We start from the raw sequence: 24,090 nt of genomic DNA, 5'->3' as shown, positions 1-24,090 counted from the left end.
TGGTTATAGATTAGAAAAATATATGTAATTTTTCACATAAACAGAAAAATCATATGATTATCTTAATAGATAACAAAAATTTTTAAAAAATTAGATAAAATTTAACATTGATCTGTGACTAAAAGTCTTAGCAAACAAGCAGAAGATATTTCCTTAATCTGCAGTTTGCATTCCTTTTTACTTTTGCTTGAGTATCTCCATGCTGTACTCTTGGGTCATCATGCCTCTGTTTTTTTTTGTTTTGTTTTGTTTTTGTTTTGAGATGGAGTTTCACTCTTGTTGCCCAGGCTGGAGTACAATGGCAGGATCTTGGCTCACTGCAACCTCTGCCTCCTGGGTTCAAGTGATTCTCCTGCCTCAGCCTCCCAAGTAGCTGGGACTACAGGCATGCGCCACTACGCCTGGCTAATTTTGTATTTTTAGTCGAGATGGGGTTTCTCCATTTGGTCAGGCTGGTCTTGAACTCCCGACCTCAGGTGATCCGCCCACCTCAGCCTCCCAAAGTGCTTGGATTACAAGCGTGAGCCACTGCGTCGGGCCCATCATGCCTCTTAATACCCCATTTCTTCTTCCTGTCCTCCTGCTGTTGCTTCTTTTTAATTTAGTTCAGATATTACCTTTTCTGTGACTTTTACTAGTTTCCTGCAAATAAAATGTTGTTTTTCCTTTCCTCTGTGTGTGCATAGCTGTATTATTCAAAGTAATTATCTTAAAATCAGCTGATGAGCAAACTTGATCCCATTTAAATCTAGCTTTTTTAAAGACTAGGATATGGCATTTTGGGAAAACCATTATTCTGCCTCCTGACCCCCAAAGATTCGCATCCTTTCCACATGCAGAGTATATTCACCCTATTTCAACATCCCCGTTACAGTGTTGGCTCATCTAAATCCCATAAGCTCAAAGATTTCCTCTTTGAGCTTTGATGAGAAGTTCCAATTCTCATCAAATAAATCAGATATGAGTGGGACTTGGGGTATGATCCACCTTGAGACACAGTTTTTCTTCATCTGTGAAACTGAAACTCGAGAAGCAAGTTACCTCCTCCCACAGTACGATGGTGGGACAGGTATCTGATGACAGTTTATAGACATTCATGTTCAAAACACAAAGCAGTGGAAGGACATTCCTGTGGAATTTCAAAATCCATCCAAACTCCATTTGGTTTCAAGATCTGAGAATAATCTTTTATGGTGATCTTCTGTGCTTCTGCCTTTTGGGCACAGGGTTCTGTTCTCTAGGTTATCCTTTCTTTTTGATAACGTTTAGCCTGCTAACAACCTGTTTAAACTTTTTAGAAATTATGCCTTTTTTTTTTTTTTGAGACAGAGTCTCGCTCTGAGTTCAAGTGATTCTCCTGCTTCAGCCTCCCAAATAGCTGGGATTTACAGGCACCCACCACCATGCCAGGCTAAATTTTGTATTTTTAATAGAAACGGGGTTTCACCATGCTGGTTAGGCTGGTCTCGAACTCCTGACCTCAAGCAGTTCACCCGCCTTGGCCTTCAAAGTGCTGGGATTACAGATGTGAGCCACTGTGCCCAGCCTTTAGAAATTAAGCTTCTTAAAATTCTAGCTTCTGTCCCCTGCCCAATTCCAAAGCCATTTCTGTGTTTTTAGGTATTTATTAAAGGAGCATTCTACTTCCAGGTAAGAAGATCTGCAGTAATTGTGCAGTATGGCTGCTGTAACAAATCACACAAACCTAGCTTTAACCAACAGAAGTATTACCTTACTGTTTTAGCAATCACAAATCTGAAATGGGTTTCATTTGGGCTAAAATCAAGTTGTTAACAGGGCTATGTTACTTCTAGAGACTCTAGAAGAGAATCCATTTCCTTGCCTTTTCCAGCTTCTAAAAGCTGCCTACATTTTTTGGGTTATGATCCCCTTCTGTCTTCATAGCTAGCTGCGGCCAGTCAAATGTCTCACCTGTCATATTACTCTGTTTCTGACACTGCCGCCCCTTCCTTCTGGGCACACATGGGTAATGCAGAATAACTCCCTGTTTTACTGTCAGCTGATAAGCAACCTTAATTTCACCTGGTACCTTTCATTTTCCTTTTATTTATAACCTAACATATTCACATGTCTCAAGGATTAGAATATGGAAATCTTTGGCCATTATTTTGCATATCACAGTGGTACTTGGTGTGTAAGTCATTGTATTAGTTCGCTTTCACGCTGCTAATAAAGACATACCTGAGACCGGGCAAATTACAAAAGAAAGAGATATAATGGACCTAACAGTTCCACATGGTTGGGGAGGCTTCACAATCATCACAGAAGGTGAAAGGCATGTCTCACATGGTGGCAGACAAGAGAAGAGAGCTTGTATAGGGGAACTCCCCCCTGCCCTTTTTTTTTTTGAGACGGAGTTTTGCTCTTTGCCCAGGCTGGAGTACAGTGGCATGATCTTGGCTCACCACAATCTCTGCCTCCCGGGTTCAAGCAATTATCCCACCTCAGTCTCCTGAGTGGCTGGGATTACAGGTGCCTGCCACCAAGCCTGGCTGATTTTTTGTATTTTTAGTAGAGACGAGGTTTCGCCATGTTGGGCAGATTGGTCTGGAACTCCTGACCTCAGGTGATCTGCCCGCCTCGGCCTCCCAAAGTGCTGGGATTACAGGCATGAGCCACCAAGCCCAGCCGGAAACTCCCCTTTTTAAAGCCATCAGATCTTGTGAGACTTACTCACTATCATGAGAACAGCATGGGAAAGACCTGCCCCCATGATTCAGTTACCTCCCACCAGGTCCCTCCCACAACATGTAGGAATTCAAGATGAGATTTGGGTGGGGACACAGCCAAACCATATCAGCCATTATACTTATACGAAGTGTAAGTAATTGCAATTCAATTTCTATTATGTTGTGAACATTTGGAGTCTTCATAAGAAAACTAGTTTCATCCCTCCCACAATCACCTATTTTTTTTCCTAGTGATAACATTTTTAAATTGAGATTAAATTCATATAACATACAAATAACCATTTTAAAATGTACAGTTCAGTGGCATTTAGTACATTCACAGTGTTATATACCATCACTTCTCTCTAGTTTCAAAACTGTTCCCTTAACCCAGAGGAACACTCTGTGCACATTAAATAATCACTCCCTAGCCCTTTCTCTTCTCACCTCCAGTAGCAAATAATCAGTTTTCTTTCTCTGTGTATTTGCTTCTTCTGAATGTTTTATATAAAATGACTCATACCTTATGTGACCTTTTGTGTCTTTTACTTAGTATAAGTTTTCAAGGTATATTCATGTTGTAGCATGTAGCAGTACTTCATTCTTTTTATGGCTGAACAATACTCCATTGTGTGATTATGCACAATTTGTTTATCCATTCATTCATTGATGGACCTTTAGGTTGTTTCCACCCTTAGGTTATTATAAATAGTTCTGCTATAAACACCTGTCTACAAGTTTCTGTGTGGACTTATGTTTTGTTTTATCTATCTAGTACTGGGTATTATGGTAATTCTATGTCTTATCTTGTTCAAGAACTGCTTATTTTCCAGTCGGCACCGTTTTACATTCCCACCAGCATGACAGTTATCCCTATTTTTCTACATCCTTGACAATACTTTTTACTTTCCCATTTTAAAAATCATAACCATCCTGGTGGGTGTAAAGTGATATCTCACAGTGATTTTGATTTGCATTTCCCTAATGACTTAATGTTGTTGAACATCTTTTAATGTGTTTGCTGGACTTTATATATCTTGTTTGGAGAAATGTCTGTTCAAGTCTTTTGCTCATTTTTTCACGAGACTGTTTGTTATTTTGTTGTTGTGGGAGGTATTTGTTTCTTTTTTTTTGTATTCTGGATACTAAACTGTTATCAGATACATGATTTGCAGATATTTTCTGCTATTCTGTAAGTTGTCTTTTACTTTTTTGATAATATCCTTTGATGTACAGGAGTTTTTTATTTTCATGAGTACATAGTATTTGGTTGGTGCAAAAGTAATTGTGGTTTTTGCCACTGAAAGTAGGCCTACCAACCAATATATGGGGTACATGATATATTATGATACAGGCATACAATGTGTAATAATCACATCAGGGTAAATGGGGTATCCATGACCTCAAGCATTTATCATTTCTTTGTTATAAACATTCCAATTATACTCTTTTGGTTATTTTAAAATGTGCAATATAGTTTTGTTGACTGTGGTCATCCTCTTGTGTTACCAAATACTAGATCTTACTCATTCTATGTTTTTGCACCCATTAACCAACCCCACCTTTTGCCCCCCTTCCCACAGTCCTTTCCAGGCTCTAGTAACCGTCATCCTCTCTATCTCCATGAATTCAATTGTTTTAATTTTTAATGTTTTTAATTTTTATGAATTGTATTTTGTTGACTTTTGTTACTGTTGTTGCTTATGCTTTTGGTGACAAACCTAAGAATTTATTGCCAAATTTATAGTCATGAAGATTTACCCCTCTGTTATCTTCCCTTTGTTTTGTTTTGTTTTGTTTTGAGACAGGATCTCGCTCTGTCACCCAGGCTGGAGTGCAGTGGCGCGATCTCAGCTCACTGCAACCTCTGCCTCCCAGGTTCAAGTGATTCTCCCGTCTCAGCCTCTCAAGTATCTAGAATTACAGGTGCCCACCACCACACCTGGCTAATTTTTGTATATTTAGTAGACAGAGTTTCACCATGTTGGCTAGGCTGGTTTTGAACTCCTGGCCTCAAGTGATCCACCTGCCTCAGCCTCCGAAAGTGCTGGCATTACAGGCATGAGCCACTGTGCCCAGCCTCCTGTGTTATCTTCTAATAGTTTTAGTTCCCATATTTAGGTCATTCATTTTCAGTTAATTTTTGTACACAGAGTGAAGTAGGGGTCCTACTCCATTATTTTGCATGTGGTTCTCTAGTTGTCCCCCCATTATTTGTTGATGAGATTATTCTTTCCTCATTGAATGGTCTTGGTACCCTTGTCAGAAATCAACTGGCCATAGATTTTTGGGTTTATTTCTGAATTCAAATCTGTTTCATAGGTATATATGTGTATTCTTATGGCAGTACCATACTTTTTGGAAGTCTCCAATCTGTGGACATAGGATATCTTTTCATCTGATTAGCTCTTTTTGAAATCCTTAGCAATATTTTGTAGTTTTTAGTAGGCAAGTCTCTCACCTCCTGGGTTAAATTGATTCTTAGGTATTATATTCTTTTGGATGCTATTGTAAATGTAATAGCTTCCTTAATATCCTTTTCAGGTTGTTCATTGCTGGTATATAGAAGTAACTGATTTTTGTGTATTGCTCTCCTATTCTGCCGCTTTGTCAAATTTATTTATTGTTTTAGTGATTTTTTTCTTGTGCATTTTCTGGGGATTTTCTAAATATAAAGGCATGTCATCTGCAAATACAGTTTTATTTCTTAGCTTGCAATTTAGATGTGTTTTATTTCTTCTCCTTACTGACTGCTCTGGTAGGACTTCCAGTGCAATATTGAATACCAGTGATGGAAGTAGATGTCCTTGTCTTTTTCCTGATATTAGGAGAAAATCTTTCCATTTTCACCATTAACTATGATGTTAGTTTTCTTGGGTTTTTTGTTGTTGTTGTTGTTTTCTTTTCTTGCTCTGTTGCCCAGGCTGGAGTGCAGTGGCACAATCTCAGCTCACTGCAACCTCTGCCTCCTAGGTTGAAGTGATTCTTATGCCTCAGCCTCCTGAGTAGCTGGGACTACAGGTGTGCGCCACCACATCTGGCTAATTTTTGTTTAAGTACCTCTAACAGTCTGTTTACCATAGCTTGTGTTTTTTGAGGCTTCAGGTTAATTCTTTGCTTAAACAGAATGTCTTTAAGACATTTAACACCAAATTTGTTTAAAATGAGTATTCCCTGTTTTTTTGGTATTTCGACTAACTTTTTAAAATACTGTCACCCCACGTTTCTGTTGAACTCTTTTAGAACACTTTAAAAATTTTTCATTTACTCAGACTTAGTATGGAAGATTATCAGGAGTCAAGTCCTATGTTTGGGGTTTAAATTTGTTAACTTTTAAAATATTATGTGTGCATAATAAAAATATTACATTGTTATGTGTGCATAATAAAAATATTTTTGTGTGTGTATAATAAAAATATTAATAATTTAACTCATCAGATGTGAGTCTATGGGAAGAGATGGACTATATCTTTGCCTTATCTATGAATAAAAGATTTGCTAAGTAATTTAACCGACTGAATTGTTTGAGAGGGCAGGTTTTTTTAAAAGCATCTTATACACATAAAAGTATTGATAATTAAAAGCCACTGATGTGAACATTATCCTAGCTTAGCTCTTTTCATTCTGTGTCTAAAATCCTGTTTCTTTAAAGAAGATTGTTCCCAATTTCTTTTATCTAAATACGTAGATTTCTTTAAAAGCGTTTTTTATTAATACAAATGGACAGAGATTATCGAAGAAGCTACAATGTGTCAGATATTAATAATCCCTACTACTTCCTAGTAGGAGATGGAGAGAAAATGTAAGAAATGGCTCTTTTGTCATTTGGGGGTTTGCATTCTAATTGGCAAGACAAGACGCTGGCAGAGGAACTCTTACTGAGATTTGTGAATCCCAAAATTATATATATGTAAAATTTTCTGGGAAGAGTATTTATAACTTCCTTCAGATTTTTGTTTTGTTTTGTTTTTGTTTTGTTTTGTTTTTTAAGATCTCTGTGATTGTAAAATGGTAAGAATCACTGCCCTGGAAAGTGAGTAGCGTAACAACACACAACAACAAAATACCATTTCTCTCAAATTGCACAAAGTGTAGCCATGTGCATGTGTAGGAACTTTGCAGTTATATCTGATAGCCAGACCTCTTGGTAGGACAAAAATTTCAAGTAACTCAAGTCATGTACTAATTTTGGTTTAAGATATGCCAAATTTTAGCTGTTTTGTAATTCAGTAAAAATCTTAGTATAGAATTTCTATATAGAAACAAAACAAATTTAAATATCTTTTAAAAATTAGTTATGAGCCCATCCTATGACCTACTAGTGGACCTAAAACCATACTTTAAGAATATGAATTTATGATCCTGTTATACAGGGAAACTTCCTCTAGTGGCGTAAACCTATACCCATATCCAGAAGCTTTTTGCCAACATTCCTACATCTTTTCTTTTCTAGATTAGTTGAGATATTATACATTTTAGTTTTCAACCTCATTTTCTTTAGTATCACATTCCTCCTCCTCCCTCTCTCACTTCATCTACATTCACACTCCAGCATTTAATTCTCTAAATTTACTATAAGCAACTGCTGCATCTATCAACTATTGCTATATTCAGTGTAATAAAATCCAGTAGTTGTGTCACCCTAAAACTGGGTAGAGAGATTTAATTTAAAATTTTAATTTTTTTTGGCTCTTAAGATGTTGCGAGTGGAATACTAACCGAATTTCTTGTTTTTGTTTATTTCCTTTGAATACTCCTTTTTTAGAATTAGTAAATATAATTAGCATCTAGCTAAAGGGAAACAGCATTTATGCTAAATGTTGCTGAGGGACTGAAACCAAACAGATCACACCTGAGTTAGGAGCTTAATGAAATAACCTCAGAACACATAAGTAAATTAAACAAGGGCTTGAATATGATAGATAAGAGCTATTCTTTAAAAGTTGGGGTATGGGCCGGTTGTGGTGGCTCACACTTGTAATCCCAGCACTTTGGGAGGCTGAGGTGGGTGGATCACTTGAAGCCAGGCATTCAAGACCAGCCTGGCCAACATGACAAAACTCCATCTCTACTAAAAATATAAAACTGAGCTAGGCATGGTGGCATATGCCTGTAGTCCCAGCTACTCTGGAAGCTGAGGTGGGAGAATTGCTTGAATTTGGGAGGTGGAGGTGCAGTGAGCTGAGATCATGGTTTCTGCACTCCAGCCTGGGCAACAGAGCGAGACCCTAATAAGTTCGTATTATGGTTCTGCATATATTAAACTGATTATTTTTCAAAGTTAGGTAAGAATATTTGAAATAATAAGATAACCATGAAGCACTTTGAAGACTTAAAGTCCTGTATCTATTTTTATTAAGATTTTGAAGTAGGTAGGCATGGTGGTGTACACCTGTACTCCCAGCTACTTGGGACACTGAGGCAGGAGAGTCACCTGAGCCCAGGAGTTCAAATTCAACCTGGACAGCAAAGCAAGACCCTATCTCTATATTTGGCGTATAAGAATATAGTGCTTTTTTGGGGGTGAGGGGAGATTGAGACAGGATTTTGCTGTGTTGCCCAAGCTGGTCTGGAATTCCTGGGCTCCAGTGATCCACCTGCCTCAGCCTCCCAGAGTGCTGGGATTATAGGTGTGAGCCACTGCACCTGGCCAGAATTTAGTACTTTAACTAAAGTTTTAGCATTTTTTAAATCTTTCCTATTTACTCCCAACACACTGAAGCAGGGAAAGGAAAAATGTCTTTGTTTTTTTCCTCTTTTTAAGAACTGCCCAAACTGAACTGACTCCCTTTGCAGTGATTTCCCATTACTCTTAGAGTAAAACTGAAATTCTTTACTTTGCCTACAAATCTATACATAGTATGTCTCCCCAGGTTGCTTCTCCTACTACTCACAACCTTTTTGACTACATCTAATTTACTCCCATTTTTTCTCTTCTATTTATATGCCAAGACTATTTTCATCTTAGAGTTTTAAACTTTCTATAACTCATGTCTAGAATATACTCCCCAGAGTCCTCTCGTGGTTGTCTTTTTGTATTTAGATGAAGGTCACCTCTCTAACACCCAGTCCAAATTAACGTAATGCGATTAGTCATTACCATACCATCCTTTTTTGCTTTCTTCATGACACTTACTGTTACTTAAACTTATTGATTTCATCACATGGGTTTTTTTAATACTTGCTTACCTCCAGAGTGTAAGCTCATACTAATATGTAAGGAGAAATTGTCTTGTTTTTCACTGTATCCTTAGGATATAAATTCTAGAACATCACTTGATAAATGGTACTCATTAAATCATTGTAGAATTAGTTAACTGTTTCATCTAAAAGTATTAAATATATTCTGAAGAATATCTCAAAGGATTTTTGTCTCATACATTTTGGGCTTAAAGTTGTCCACATTTTAGTATTTCCATTTGATTTTTATATTTTGCTAGTTGTTAATAAACTAAGTATTAATCTCAATATGTAGAATTAAAATTTCATTTTTGACAGGTTGACTTTGGCAGAATATCATGAACAGGAAGAAATTTTCAAACTTAGACTAGGACATCTCAAAAAGGTATGTGAAACATATGCTGCATTTTTAGTTCAATTTGCTACCAGAATTTGTGGGAAGTTGTGTTATATTAAAAGCCAAAATTTAAGAGAGTAAGATTTCAAATTAAACATTTCAGATTAAAAAGAGATGCATTAAAGTTACTTTATTTTATTTATTATTATTTTTGTTTTTTGAAACAGTCTCGCTGTCAGTCTGGAGTACAGTGGCACAATCTAAGCTCAGTGCAACCTCCACCTCCCTGGTTCAAGCAATTTTCATGCTTCAGCCTACTGAGTAGCTGAGATTACAGGCATGTGCCACCACACCTGGCTAATTTTTGTATTTTCAGTAGAGTGAGGGTTTCGTTGTGTTGGCCAGGCTGGTCTCAAACTCCTGGCTTCATGTGATACACCCGCCTTGGCCTCCCAAACTGCTGGGATTACAGGCATGAGCTGTCACGCCCGGCCAAAATTACATTTTTATGTTGAGTATATGAAAATAACATTCGTTTATCTGTGTCAACTTAAAAATCTTGAGATGATGATATACCATGTCCTTGTAGTGGAGGAATGATTCTTGGACAGACCTCCAGAGTCTTCAGAGTACTCTATTTAAGTACTACCTTTTGGTAAAAAATACTTCATTTTAAAGAGGAAATCTAAAATTCTGTATTATGTTAATTTCATAATGAAATACCAATTTTAAATAGCAAACTTATTTCTTCGGCTTATCTTTTAATTTGTTGCATGTGTGATGTTTCGATTAGGTGGTGTACATAGGAAAAAGCACTTAGTAATAGTATAAAGGGATAAAACTGAGAAAACACGTTTCTATGTGTTACTGTTGCAAACTTTTAAATAATGTATATCTTTCTACTTGTTTGTAAACTCTGAAATTGTAATCAGTTTATTGTTTTTACAGGTCTTAATTTTAGTTCAAATGATTTCAGAGAAGTAGTAATAACAGAGTAGGTTTTTTTCCCTCAAAATGAAGTTACCGACAGACATAAAATTCTATTTCTTTGACCCAATTTTTTGTGCTTTCTGCTTGTCAGGTTCTTTAAATTTTTTAAATAGGCTGAATTATAGGTAAAATTGAATGAGTGGAGATAGTATCTGTGAAGTTGTCTCCATGGGATCGGGTGAGGTAGGACAGAGAAACCCATTCTGATAGCAGCTACTATTACACTGCATACTAATTTGTTTTGGAAATGTTATTAATATGCTGGGGACTCCTACCATTTAATTATAGGGAATAGAAAATTATTATATATAATTTGCATTAGTATCCTTTAATATGCTATATCTGTCTAGGCCAACTGCCCAGAAAGCTTCAACCTAAACTACTTGAACAGTGAATTCAAAAATGATTTATTTTGGTCTTTTTGTTTTTTAAGTAGTTCTATTTTGTTCTATTGCAATTATTGACTGCTTTTCCTGCTCTTTGAGACTTAGTTGACAACTTCAGTCTATTCTCTATAATAGATGGAGCTATAGAACTATCGTAATCGTTCTATGATAATGATAGAACCATGTAAAGGAACTATAGAAGGGAAAAGGGAATTTTTAGTACAGGATGAGTCATAAGTATCTGTGTGCCCACCTAAACTGTTTTTATAATGAGTTCATAAGGGCCTATGCTTGATGTCTCATGTAAAGATTTATCAGTTATTTTCTAACCAGCCTGTGGTGATAAAGGAATACTTAGTGATTCCAAGATGTACTTGAGAGTTTTATTGAAGGGTTATTATTTTCACATGTAATACCAAATTTCAGATTACTCTTTCTAAATGATGACATTTTACATGTGCACCTTATTTTATGAAAATCTGTTATAAAATCTGAAATTGTAAAGCAGTTAAATTCAGAATTAGCTATTTGTATTACAAAAAGTACACTTTGAAAAGGCTTCAAAGGAGGGTTTGTTTTTGTTTTTGGTTGATTGGTTTTAAAGCTTTCCTGGTACTTTGAAAACACTGGTTTCTGTGAAAAACACTTTTCTAACATAAGGTATACTTAGTGTCCAAATATTATATAGACATTTGTAAAATGTTGTAGAACACTAAACCTTCTAACCTTCGTATTCTCCTCCTTCCCAGTGTTTGACTTCTATATTTTTCGTATTTACTTACTCTTCCCTATAACTATCCCTTCCATAATCTTTTTCCTGCTTTTTTTTTTCTAGCTTTTATCAGATTTACTGAGCTGTCTTAAGATTTCTAACTTTATCTTCTTTTTAACTAATTTACAACATAAATTTTCTTTTCTTTGACCTTCATCGTGGAATATTTTGGGGAAATGGATTAACAATAATGCTGAAACATACTCTCATGTCATGAATACCCAGATTTTCTTCTGAGAGACTATTTTGGGTGAGAAGAATGAGTGTATTATAAAGAAAGTGGCCAGTAGTACATACAGGGAACAAAATTAAGCAAGTAATGTCACCTTAGAGCATAAATAGCAGTTGCCTGCTTAGAACTGAGTATTAATTTTTGAGTTATACAATTAAAAAATAATAAGCAATGTTACATGTATACAAATAAGTTATTTGGTATTCTGAAGCACAGTGGGAAAAAGGTCATTCTGTTTTCTAAAAAAGATTAAACAGACTTTTAACACACACAGGACAGGCTTGAGTCAAAAGAAAAGATATTATCACTTCTGTCTTATCAGCTTCTGGGTTTATTAAGCAGACATGAACTGTACTCCAACTTGTAAGTATACAGCTTCTACCATAGGCTGGATCTGAATATTTGATGCCCCTTGTATCCTGCACAGGAAATATAACCAGTCAGTTTGTGGTTTAGATTTGGAGCCTGGCATACTTTTGCATTAGCACAGGTGACTCTCTTGCTCTTTGTCCCTTCAATAAATTCTTAACATTAAGCAGAATTAATTATTAGACTAACTTTCTTAGCACTGAAGGACGAAAGTTCATGGAGGAAACCCATGGCATATGGACATATGATAATAGACGGGCCTGTTTACTTTTTCTTGAAGTGGATAATTTATGACATGCATTGTGTTTCATAATGATAATCACTATAATTGAAAAGCTAAACTAAAATATGAAAAAGTATGTTTACCTTTGAATAAATCACAAAGTTTAGTTCATATTTTATACTGTTCTTCAGAGTTAGAAAAATAATAAATCCAAACATAGCCTTAGTCTGTTATCCAAAGTGTGATAGAGTAAGGAATGAGAGTCAGGCAGAAACCTCCAAAAGTAAGTACTTGGCTAAAATAAATAGGTGTTGCTAGTTACTACCAAAAAGTAAATGTAAACTTACTTACGGGCTTATTAATTTTTCTCTTCTGAGATTAGGGAAATCACTGTGGAGCAGCATCACTTTTTTTTCCCCTCAACTGTATCAAGAATTCTTTCATCTAATATTTATTGTTTTAGTTGTTCCCAGTTTATGCAGTCGTTGCTCACCTATTTATTAAGTGACTTACTGCCATACTCTGCCTGACACAGGCATAATTCAAATTCCCATTTTAATGGAATTACATATTACTTTTTATAGACTTTGAAGCTTTAACCATTTTTGAGTGAACATTAATTACACCTTTTTGAATGCCCAGATCTATATATACTTCCTCTGGAGTAATACCACCAGTAAGTGACAAAGCCAAAACTTGAACCATTCCCAGTCCTATTTCAATACTGTACCCATGTGATTAATTCCTAGAATTATTTTGTTGTAGACTAATAGTAAGTTGATTCATTGTATTCAGAAAAATTAATTCATTGTGGTTTTCCTTGCATCTCTGTTAAGTACTGGACTGTTTGCTTTTCCCTAAGTTTTTTTTTTGATGTATTGGGGGGTGAACATACTATTTCATTTTCATTACAGATAAAGGAGAACAGTTTTAAGTTAATTATTTTTCATACACATTCTTTTTCATTCTCTTTCACATATTTTCTTCCTTGGGCATTATGTTAGTGACCATTGTATGAACTACAATATTTCTTTGTTATTAACTAAGTTAATATATTGATTTTCACTCTATTTTTAAAGGTCAGTCAACAAAGACCTTTTAAAAAAACATTTTTTAATAAAAACTCAAATAATTTTAAAATATATCTTAAGGAATTCTTAGAATAGAACTGTATAATAGAATATATGGAGACTATACAAATTATTCCTGAAAGTATTTCAGAAGGAACAAGTAACTTTTTTAGTTATCATTAATTATATACAGACTTCCCCAGTTATTAATAAAAGCTTGTAGTTGCGAAGAGAGTAATTTCCTATCTTTAAAAAGTTGTTAATTTGAGGCAAAGCTTCTAATGATCCTATTTTATCTACCTGTGCCCATGTGGAGTTGTGGGTTCAAGGAAACAAACCAAAAACCTGCTGGCTCTTATAGTTGATCAGGTTTTGATATCTGTCTCTGATAAATTCAAATTATGGGAAAACAATTTATCTTTGTGATTCAGAAGCTCTGCTAGGTTGATTATATAGTCAGATCTTTATTCTGGAGTTGAAGAAAAAGGTATGGATTTGCTTTCAAGGATTGTCACTAAATTAACACATAAAACTAAAAATAAAATACAATCCCTGCAAAATTAAATGCCTTGAAATGTCCATATTTTTAAAAAGATACAAGTTACTAGTCATAATACCCCAGACTGATGAGTAAATGAGAATTTTGAAAGTTATTAGGTTCAGTAACTATGTCTTGAGACTACTGCAGCTCAAGTTTGTGATATGAACAACATGTGGGTATGTTACTCTTTATTTTCTTGTCTTCAAATTTTTTTGTCTTCTTGATTTTAAATATTTGATTAGTTGGAGAGAATGTGTTTAGAAAGTGTGACATCTCAGTATGGAGTATTAAATAGTGTAGTAGGGATTGGCTTTAATGTGTGTGTTTTGGTATGTGTGTGTGTGTGAGTGCATTTGACTTATGAGCCCTGAATATAAGTGCCAGAGTTTTATTTGAAAAACATAACCAGTTTGTAATTGAAACAGGATTAGTCAAGAATCATCAGCACCAACACAAATGTATCTTTGCAGACCGAAGGAATCAGCTAAACAATTTACAGTCATCTCAATCTCTACTAAAACAAAAATCACATCCAACATGCCACCTGACACCATTTCTTTCTCTCTCTCTCCTTTGCTCCTTGCGATGTGGCATTCATCTCTCCTTGTGCCTCCGTTCTGAAGAGATAACAGTATAGCAACAACTCTGCCACTGAAATCCTGTTCTCTGATCGATATTGGCACCTGCAAAGAGAAACAACCAGTAACAGGCAGCAGCAGCATCAGTATTAATCTTCCATGATGAAATCTTTACAGGTCAAGAACAAGTACACAGCTCTTTTCTCACTCCTTCACAGTGGACCATGCAACTAGTTGAAATGGAAGACAATGGATTGTCTACAAGCCTTTTGAACAGTGGAGAATACAGGGCGTTGGCTTTAGGTGAATTGACCCCCAAATATTCTTGAAGTTTGGTGTCCCCATTGGTCTTTCTTTCTAGAACACCATTGTCATCTGACTTATCAAACCCTTAGTATGACCACAAAGAATAAGTTTGCATATGTGACATTTTTTGTCACTTTAGGTTTGAATGAAAATAATGAGCAGTATAATGCTAGAGGGCTTAATCTTTAAACCTATTGTTCATCTTTATATTTATAGCCATGACTGGAAGAAATCTTCTAGGAATTCTCTCAGTTAAAGCCAACTACATTGTACATGATGTTTCCGTAGAACCTGACACAGGATGCTGCTTGTGTAGGCAGTTTTCAGTGGAATTCTGGGAAAAGTACACTATACTAGAAAAAGTCGTGATTAAGCCCATGAAGAATGTTGAAAGATTCCTGATTTCTTGGTGTGTGTGTGTATGTGTGTGCGCGCGTGTGCAAGAAAGGTGCCAAGAAGAGTGCTGGAATTCTAACTTTACAATTTGTCCTTACTACTATTTTCCATTTAAAAATGAGTAGTTGTCCTAAAAAGATGACTGTGGTGAGAGAACGTTAAATAGCTGTAGATGGGAAAACTCATTAGTGTTTACGTTCTTATCTCTTACTCACATTTGGACCTACAAACTATCCTGGCTCTATTTTTCCCTATTTATAATCACACAACCTTAACTTGGTAGTAGATAATGTTCAGCTACCAAAATGAAAATGTAGAGGTAAAAGGTGTTTTACTTCCCCTTTGTGTGTGTGTGTGTGTGTGTGTGTGTGTGTGTGTGTGTGTTTTCGCCCAGGCTGGAGTGCGGTGGCACAATCTTGGCTTACTGCAACCTCCACCTCCCAGTTTCAAGCGATTCTCCTGCTTCAGCCTCCTGAATAGCTGGGATTACAGGTGTGCGCTATCATGCCTGGCTAATTTTTATATGTATTTTTAGTAGAGATGAGGTTTCACCATGTTGGTCAGGCTGGTCTGGAACTCCTGACCTTGTGATCTGCCCGCCTCAGCCTCCCAAAGTGTTGGGATTACAGGCATGAGTCACCGTGCCTGACCCACAGTGTTTAGTATTAATCCTGTTGTTATACAGGCAATGGAATTTAAAACATTTTGGAAAGAATCTTAGAAATCATGTTAGCCATCAGCAGGGTTTGTAATTCAGATCTGTAAATTCAGTTCAGAGATAACTTTCACAAAAAAGAGAAAACAGTTGCTTGGCTACCAGCCCTTCCCAATCATAACTAAATCCATGCCATATGCATTATGAGTCTGTAGAAGACTAGGTTTAAAAGGAAGCAGAGCCAGGCGTGGTGGCTCATGCCTGTAATCCCAGCACTTTGGGAGGCAGAGGCCAGAGGAGCGCTTCAGCCCAGGAGTTGGAAATCTTGTCTCTACCAAAAAAAAAAAAAAAGTTGAGGCGGGGAGGCAGAAACGAAAACTGGAAGAAGGACTGCAGTACACTACACGAAGGCATCGCACCAGTGTGTGCTCAGGCTTGTTGTCAGCCCCTTGGTTAGTGTGGAACATTACAGAATTTCACTCCTATAATACAGCAGCTGTAAATATTTTTAAGACAAGTGTGCTAGATATTTAAATTTTGCCAATCAGTTGAATTCTTAAACATTTATTTGATGCTGGGGAGGTAGTTTTTGTTTTGTTTTGTTATAATAGAGGAACTGACAGAATTAAAACCTGCCTATTTTAACAGTCATTCCAAGTTATGGGTATTAATGTACATATTTATGCATTTGAAGGGAGAATAAACCATTACCCCCTCCACACACACCCAGAAAAACAGGAAATGAAGTGTGTAGAGAGCAAAACATTGAGTAAAGGTACTAATTTTCTAAGCTAGTTGAACACACCTGAGGTGATACAGTATGCTCTCATCAGTAATAAGCCACTTTAGTGATTGGGGATGGGAGTGGAGGGAACACTTATATAATTAGGAAAGAAAGCCGCCAGTATTTAATGATCTTTGTCTTTTCTCATTCTCCTACCCTTCTCCCCAGTCTACACAATTATTCTCAAGCAAAAATATGATTATGGTGCAATAGTTTCAAAATTCAGACCTGCTTTGTCTAGGTGGTTATTTTGATTGGTTGGTTGGTTGGCTGGCTTTTACTTTTATTGGTTCATATCTCACACATTCATATTTAGGATATGGGAAAGCATATAATACGGTGACATAATAAGGATAAATTCGAAATAAATTGCTAATTTTCTCAGTTGTTTTTTTGCACTGCCCTTTGTTTTTAATTAGCTTTTTTTTTTTTTTAAAGTCAGTCTCGCTGTGTCACCAAGGCTGGAGTGCAGTGGCGCAATCTGGGCTCACTGCAACCTCCAACTCCTGGGTTCAAGCGATTCTCCTGCCTCAGCCTTCCAAGTACCTGGGACTACAGGCTCCTGCCACCATGCCCGGCTGATTTATATATTTTTAGTAGAGACGCGGTTTCACTATGTTGGCCAGGCTGGTCTCAAACTCCTGACCTCGTGAGCCGCCCACCTCGGCCTCCTGAAGTGCTGGGATTATAAGCATGAACCACTGCACCCGGCCCTTAATTAGATTTTAATAGTGCCTTTTGTTAATCTCACCTTTTGCTTTCTTGGTGGTAAACTTTTAGAATGGCATTATAAATAGTTTGTGAAATTAAAATTTAATTTTTTTAGGACTTAGAGATGTTAACTTTTAAGGGATTAATATTGTTCACATTACTAAAGTAAATTTGGTGTTAAATTGTAGTTTTTTTTGTTTGTTTTTTTTTTTCTGAGACGGAGTCTCACTCTGTCATCCAGGCTGGCTGGAGTGCAGTGATGTGATCTTGGCTCACTGCAACCTTGGTCTCCTGGGTTATAGTGATTCTTGTGCCTCATCCTCCCGAGTAGCTGGGGTTGCAGGCAAGCGCCATCATGTCCAGCTAATCTTTGTATTTTTAGTAGTGAAAGGGTTTCGCCATGTTGGCCAGGCTGGTCTCGAACTCATGACCTCAGGTGATCCACCAGCCTCGGTTTTCCAAAGTGCCGGGATTACAGGCGTGAGCCACCGCACCTGGCTGGTGTTAAAACCTCATTCTGAACTGATTTTCTTAATCAAGTAGTGTTGTTATGGTGACTAGACTGTTCCAAGCTATATTCTTCTACCAACTCCCATAGGTTATAGGCACACTGAGAATAATACATCAAAATACTTCCTATTTTATCTTGGCTTTATGAGAAGGCAGTTCTTAGAAATTGAGTTTTTTGGTAGAGAGAATATGTAACATGTATTCAGGATTTGCTAAATAACTTTAAACTAGCAAGTTTAATTTTTTCAGGAAATGTATTGGCTTTACATATAAAAATGTGTTTTATAACTTTTTAAGCCTTATAGTTTTAATGCCTACCATATTTCACTTTTTAATAATTGCCTTTTGAAAAAAAATGCCATTATGAGAAATGTTCCAAAATACTCCAGATTCATCTGCGATTTTCTTTTCTTTTTTAAAAACATCTCCCTCACATAGGAACCACCTATCATTTTTAACCTGGAATTTTACAGAAATTCTGCATTGCTGCAGCCTACATTTGACTTATAGACTTGAGCCAGAGGAATATTAAGTTGCCATAAGAGACTTTGATTACAAATAGAAAGCATTTCTGTGCTGAAGATCTGGTGAGGGACAAAGTCTTCTAGTGAAGTTGCTGTGGGATTTATCCGTACACATTTATTTTTTATTTTTAATTGTTAGAAGGTAGTGTTTTTTGCAGATTACTTAAACAATGAGACAGTATTGAGATCTGTTGTATACCTGTCTGACTTGGCTTTTTATGTGAGAGTGTTAGATTTTATTTTAAAATACTGTTAAAATAGCTATAGTATGTATTGTTAAATTTTCCATTGTATTTTTTGTTTAAACAGAAAAGAGCCATGTCCTTTTATTGTGTATTTAATTGCCAAACCTACCTCTCTCTTTAATACACTCTGTTCTTATTTATGTCTCTTCATTGTAATAGCCTACAGAGACCAGTTCATTTCTGGAGATGCTATTTGTCTCTTTGTTTCTTCTAGATTTTCTCTGCTTTCGTTAACTGCTCAACTAGTGTATGAATTCAGGACTGAAACTTGGTGTTCTTACTAAGCACAACTTAGCTGATTGGATTGTCTCCTTTCAGTGTACTCATCTGGCCTAGTTTTGCTATGAGTTTGAGGATTCTATTCTGTGATGAATTCAGATCAATTGTAAGCCTAGTTAATCCTGTCTTCTCCTGAACCCTTGGAAAAAGAGTAATTCTGAGGATGGCCCAGAGGTTAATGTCAGTCTCAGGCAAGGAGAATGTAGGCTACTGTATAGATCTTTGGAAATGATCTGTAGCAAAGATAAGTTAGTTGTTCAAACTATTGTACCCTGGGCCAAACCAAAAGTGGGCCTTGCCCCATTCTCTGAGGACAAGGTGCTAGGTAGTACTGCCCTAGCATTTACCTACAAGTATGTGTGTTGGCCATAACAAAATACCAGACTGGGCACCTAAACAACAGAAATTTGTTCTAGAAGTCCATGACAAGATCAGGCAGAGTTTGGTTTTGGGTAAGGGCTCTCTTGCTGGCTTGCAGATAGCCACCCTCTCACTTTGTCCTTGCATGGCCTTTTCTCTGTGCTCCTTGGATGGGGGTGGGGAGACCTTTCTTCTCATAAGGCCACTAATCCCATCATGAAGGCCCCATAACCTAATCCAACCCTGAGTACCTCCCAAAGGCCTCATCTTCAAATGCTGCCCTGTTAGGGAATAAGGGCTTCAGTACATGAATTTTGGGGGAACACAGACATTCAGCCCATCACAATATATGTACTTTTTCTTAGTGGAATTTTTAAGAGTAGCAGAGTTACCTTTCCCCCAGAAGTGTGTCAGTTTGCTTGAAGTCTAAGATATTGCGATATACTAAGTTACAAGATGAAAGACAAATATATTTCACTGAGTATGGTGGGTTTATATCTATCTATATAAGACATCGTTTCTTCCCTTGATATTTCCTTCTAAATACCCAGAATCCATCTTTTTTTCTTTCTCTAGTGCTACTGACATTTTGTTTTTCTTCCAGTAAACTTAACAATTCAAATGGAATGAAACTTGCTTGGGCTTTTATTTTGTAAGATTTTTATGGGACGTATTTGTCATGTTTTTAGAGGCAAAAAAAAAAAAAAAGCCTGCTTTAATTTGCTGATACAGACATACATTTTACTTTAACAGGTATTTATTTTGTAATATTGATTACTACCATTGTATAGACATCTGAAGGTTATAAAACAAATGTAATTTTGTTCCTCAGCAACCTATTTGAATCTTGTAACATATATTTATGACTCAATAAAATTTAGCTTTTATAAATTCACTATTGAGATAGTCTCCCCATGCCACAATTTCAAATAAAGGTTAAAACAAGTATTTATTCTAATAGGCTTTTCACAATTTTATCAGATTATTTAAACTTTCACCAGCCTACCAAATGTTGAGTAGCTTCCTACACGTATGACAGTCAAATTAAGTTCTTGAGCAGCAAATGTTAGTAATATGCAGGGGAAAAGTCGTTGCTTTCTAGATTCTAGTCTAGATTAGAACTGAATCTAGATTCTAGATTTCTAGTGTAAATTAAATTCTTTCATACTCCTGGGTAAACCTGTATGGCCAGTTTCTTATCTATTTTAGATGGCTAAACTATGATAACTAAGCTATGTTTTGAGTTTTTTGTCTCAAAGCTTTAAAATTTACTTCCTGTTTTTATAATGAAACTTTATTGAATCTCCTAAGATATCATTTTTTAAAACTAAAATTAAAAATATATGTGACTGAAGCTATTAATGAGGAAATTTCAGTTAAATTAAGACAATCTATGTAGTGTACCTATTTTAGAAAATCTCCCAATAATTCTAGAAAGATTTATCTTCGTTTGAATTTATTTTGAAATTTTCTGTTTGCCATGTAATATCAAATGTGCATTAAATGTCTCTGCAACAAGTAGTGGTTGAATTTCATTTTAAAATAATAAAAGTAACCTTAAGATAGAGATGTAATTTGTTTTTTCCTCTTAATGCTTAAAATATTCCTCTGAATTTCTGTCTTAGGTACCGTTGTAATAAGCTTTATGCCTCTACTATCTGTCTTTGAATGAAATGATAATATTTATATTTTCAAAGTAAATTTCAGAGTTATATTTTGAGGTAAAGAATTTTTTATATCAAAAGATAAGTTACTAAAAGAAAAGAAGCAAAGGAGCTGATGAAATATTTAAATGCATTATTCAGAAAAAACTTCTGTTCCGTGTGGTCTAGATTTACAATTCTAGTGGGTACACATTATGCCAAGGTGATCTGTATTTCTTTACTTCAAAATTATGTACTAAAAATATTCTAAGCTGGGCATGGTGGCTCACACCTATAATCCCAACACTTTGGGAGGCTGAAACAGGAGGATCCCTTGAACTCAGGAGTTCCCTAGCCTGGGCAATATAGTGAGACCCCATCTCTAAAAAAAAAAAAAAAATGGTGTGGTGGTGCATGCCTGTGGTCCTACTACTTGGGAGGCTGAGGCAGGAGGATTGCTTGAGCCTGGGAGGTCAAGGCTAGGGTGCGCTGTGATCATGCCATGCGCTCCAGCTGGGTGACAGAGTGAAGAAAGAAATTGGCCTAGAAATTTTCACTGAAACCTGGCACAGGCTTATCCTTTTTTTTTTTTTTTGCTGGCCAGTGGTGGGGGGGTGGAGAGTGGGGATGGAGTTTCCCTCTTGTTGCCCAGGCTGAAGTGCAATGGTGCGATCTCAGCTCACTGCAACCTCCGCCTCTCAGGTTCAAGCAATTCTCCTGCCTCAGCCTCCCGAACAGCTGGGATTACAGGCATGTGCCACCATGCCTGGCTAATTTTGTATTTTTAGTAGAGACGGGCTTTCTCCATGTTGGTCAGGCTGGTCTCGCACTCCCGACCTCAGGTGATCCGCCCGCCTTGGCCTCCCAAAGTCCAAAGTGCTAGGATTACAGGTGTGTGCCACTGCACCCAGCTCTAGTCTTACCCATTTTTATAGTAGTATTCAAATTTGTATTGACAAAGGGGTGTGTGTGTGTGTGTGTGTGTGTGTGTGTGAATGAATGAATGACATGAGTGATACGTGTACTTACTTGTTTTGGTGGCTAGTCTAAAAGTTGTGTATTTTAAGACAAAAATGTGTTTGTCACAATATTTATATTGATTATTAAATTTCTTTAAGATTTATTTACTTCTGCTCTGATACCTTAGGGTCTGCTACAGCAATCTATAAATTTTTTGTTGTAATATCTCTTTAGGATTGCAGTAAGATCCAAGTGAGTGGTCAATTTGTGTGTGTGTGTGTGTGTATGTATGTATGTATTTGTACTCCAAATGCTGTAAGGTGTAGGAAGAATCATTCTGCTTTTTTCTTTCTTCCTCTTTTAACTATTATAAAATATTTTCATTTTATTTGTTTTCTACTAGTAAATTATTCCTTCTTAAATTAAAATTTGCATGGACTAGAAATAGCTCATTTTATGTTATGTCAGTTTTCAACTACCTTACAGTATACACATTATAAAAACAGATTTCTTGTAGTACAGAATACAACCCAGCATCTGATTAGGTATAGATTTTCATGTGGAGGATGTTTTCTTGAAATAGATTTTTGCCTTATCTCATTCCATCTTTTGGGCATTGAAAAGAGCACTTTGGTCTTTTAACTCTATAATATACTATTCTTCCCATCACTGTAAAAAATTGATGCATGGGTAAAAATATCTTTTTTATATTGCAAATAAATTGAGCTTGTTATAGTCCCCTCTCTTCATTTTCAGGAAGAGGCAGAAATCCAGGCAGAACTTGAACGTTTGGAAAGAGTCAGAAATCTTCACATACGTGAGCTGAAAAGAATAAACAATGAAGATAATTCACAGTAAGTCATTATTTGCATTTCACAGTTTTATATGATTAAAACAACTCCTCCCCTCCCCGCCCCGTAGAGAGCGTAAACACAATATTTCCTTCTTGGGTTGTCTCATCGTACTTAGAAAAGATCCAAAGTCGTTCCCATGGCTTGGAAGGCCTTTTATGATCTGGTCCTGGGCCACCTAACTGTCCTCCCTTCTCTTAAACATGTCAAGGGCATTCCCATCTCAGTGGGCTTTTGTGCTTACCATTTCCTCCGCCTGGATGTTCCTCCTCTAAACACCTAATTGGCTTAATTACTTATCTCACTCCAAATGTTCTTTAGAAAGGCCATTCTTAGACCACCGTATTTAAAATAGTAGTCCCTAGCCAGGCCCAGTGTTGCTCACCTGTAGTTCTAGCTACTCAGGAGGCTAAGGTAGGAGGATTGCTTTGGCCAGGAGTTCAAAACCAGCCTCGTCAACATAGTGAGACCCCCATTTCTTAAAAAAAAAAAAAAAAAAAACCAATCTCTGCCTCTTCATATCCTCTTTTAGTATTGTTACCTTGCTTTACATTTTCACAATGTTGATCACTATCTGAAATTATAAATTTATTTTGTAGTTATTGTCTCCTCCCTCTAGAATGTAAGCTTCATGAGTGCAAGGACTTGGTTTTGTTCTTGCTGTATCCATAAAGCCTAGACCAGTGCCTGCCATATGGCAGACACTTAACAAATATTTGAATACCAAAGTTAATGTTATAGTAGTGAAGGAGAAATTATTTCAACCAAAAGTATTTCAGTAAGCCATGTGTCCCACATTATGCAAGAATTGGGAGAGAAATGGAAAAGTAGAAGTTACAGTCTGTATTCTTAATCGGTTGTCAGAATGAGTGCCATAGACAGTACATGTTGAAGCAATTGAAAGAAAAGAAAATATCTGTGGGCTTGTGGGAGCTTCATGAAAAAGATAGAAATTGAGCAAGACGTAGAAGTAGAAATTAAGCAAGGTACTACTTGGATTTAGCTGATGTAAAAGAGAGGAAAGGTTTCTGTTTACACTTCATCTTTAAGACTATTCATGTAGTTTAAAGCTTCATGAGTTAATACAAGTATCAGAATAGGAAGTGGCCAATTTCTGAGTGAAATAAAATCTTGCTTAGAAAGGCCTTCTTGTGATGTCTATGTATGTGTGTAATTCAGAAATACACAGATCATTCCATTGTGTGAAGGGAAAGAAATAATATAGTTATGGAATAACCTAAATTATGTCAGATTAAAATTCTAATGAAAGCCAGGTGTGCTGGCTTACGCCTGTAATCCTTGCACTTTGGGAGGCCAATGCAAGCAAATTACTTGAGCCCAGGAGTCGAAAACGAGCCTGAGCAAGGTGGAAAAACCCTGTCTCTACAAAAAATACAAAACTTAGCAGGGAATGGTGGCATGCACCTGTTGTCGAAGCTACTTGGCAGACTGAGGTGGGAGGATCGCCTGAGCCTGGGATGTTGAGCCTGCAGTGAGC

General features: G+C 36.5%; 1 protein-coding gene across 6 annotated transcripts in view; it reads left to right on the top strand.

Moving 5' to 3' along the window:
* Positions 1-24,090, top strand: part of TLK1 (tousled like kinase 1) — a 166,493-nt gene that overhangs the window by 120,172 nt on the left and 22,231 nt on the right. For all 6 annotated transcript variants that reach the window (XM_031651351.1, XM_031651352.1, XM_031651354.1 and 3 more), the window contains 2 exons: positions 9,189-9,255; positions 22,498-22,595. In XM_031651351.1, the coding sequence (XP_031507211.1) occupies positions 9,189-9,255; positions 22,498-22,595 (165 nt within the window). The remainder of the gene's footprint in view (positions 1-9,188; positions 9,256-22,497; positions 22,596-24,090) is intronic.

This window comes from Papio anubis, chromosome 10, assembly GCF_008728515.1.
Source record: "Papio anubis isolate 15944 chromosome 10, Panubis1.0, whole genome shotgun sequence".
Taxonomy (NCBI): domain Eukaryota; kingdom Metazoa; phylum Chordata; class Mammalia; order Primates; family Cercopithecidae; genus Papio; species Papio anubis.
Note: the sequence above shows the minus strand (reverse complement) of the source record. Positions and strands in the feature narration are given on the sequence as shown.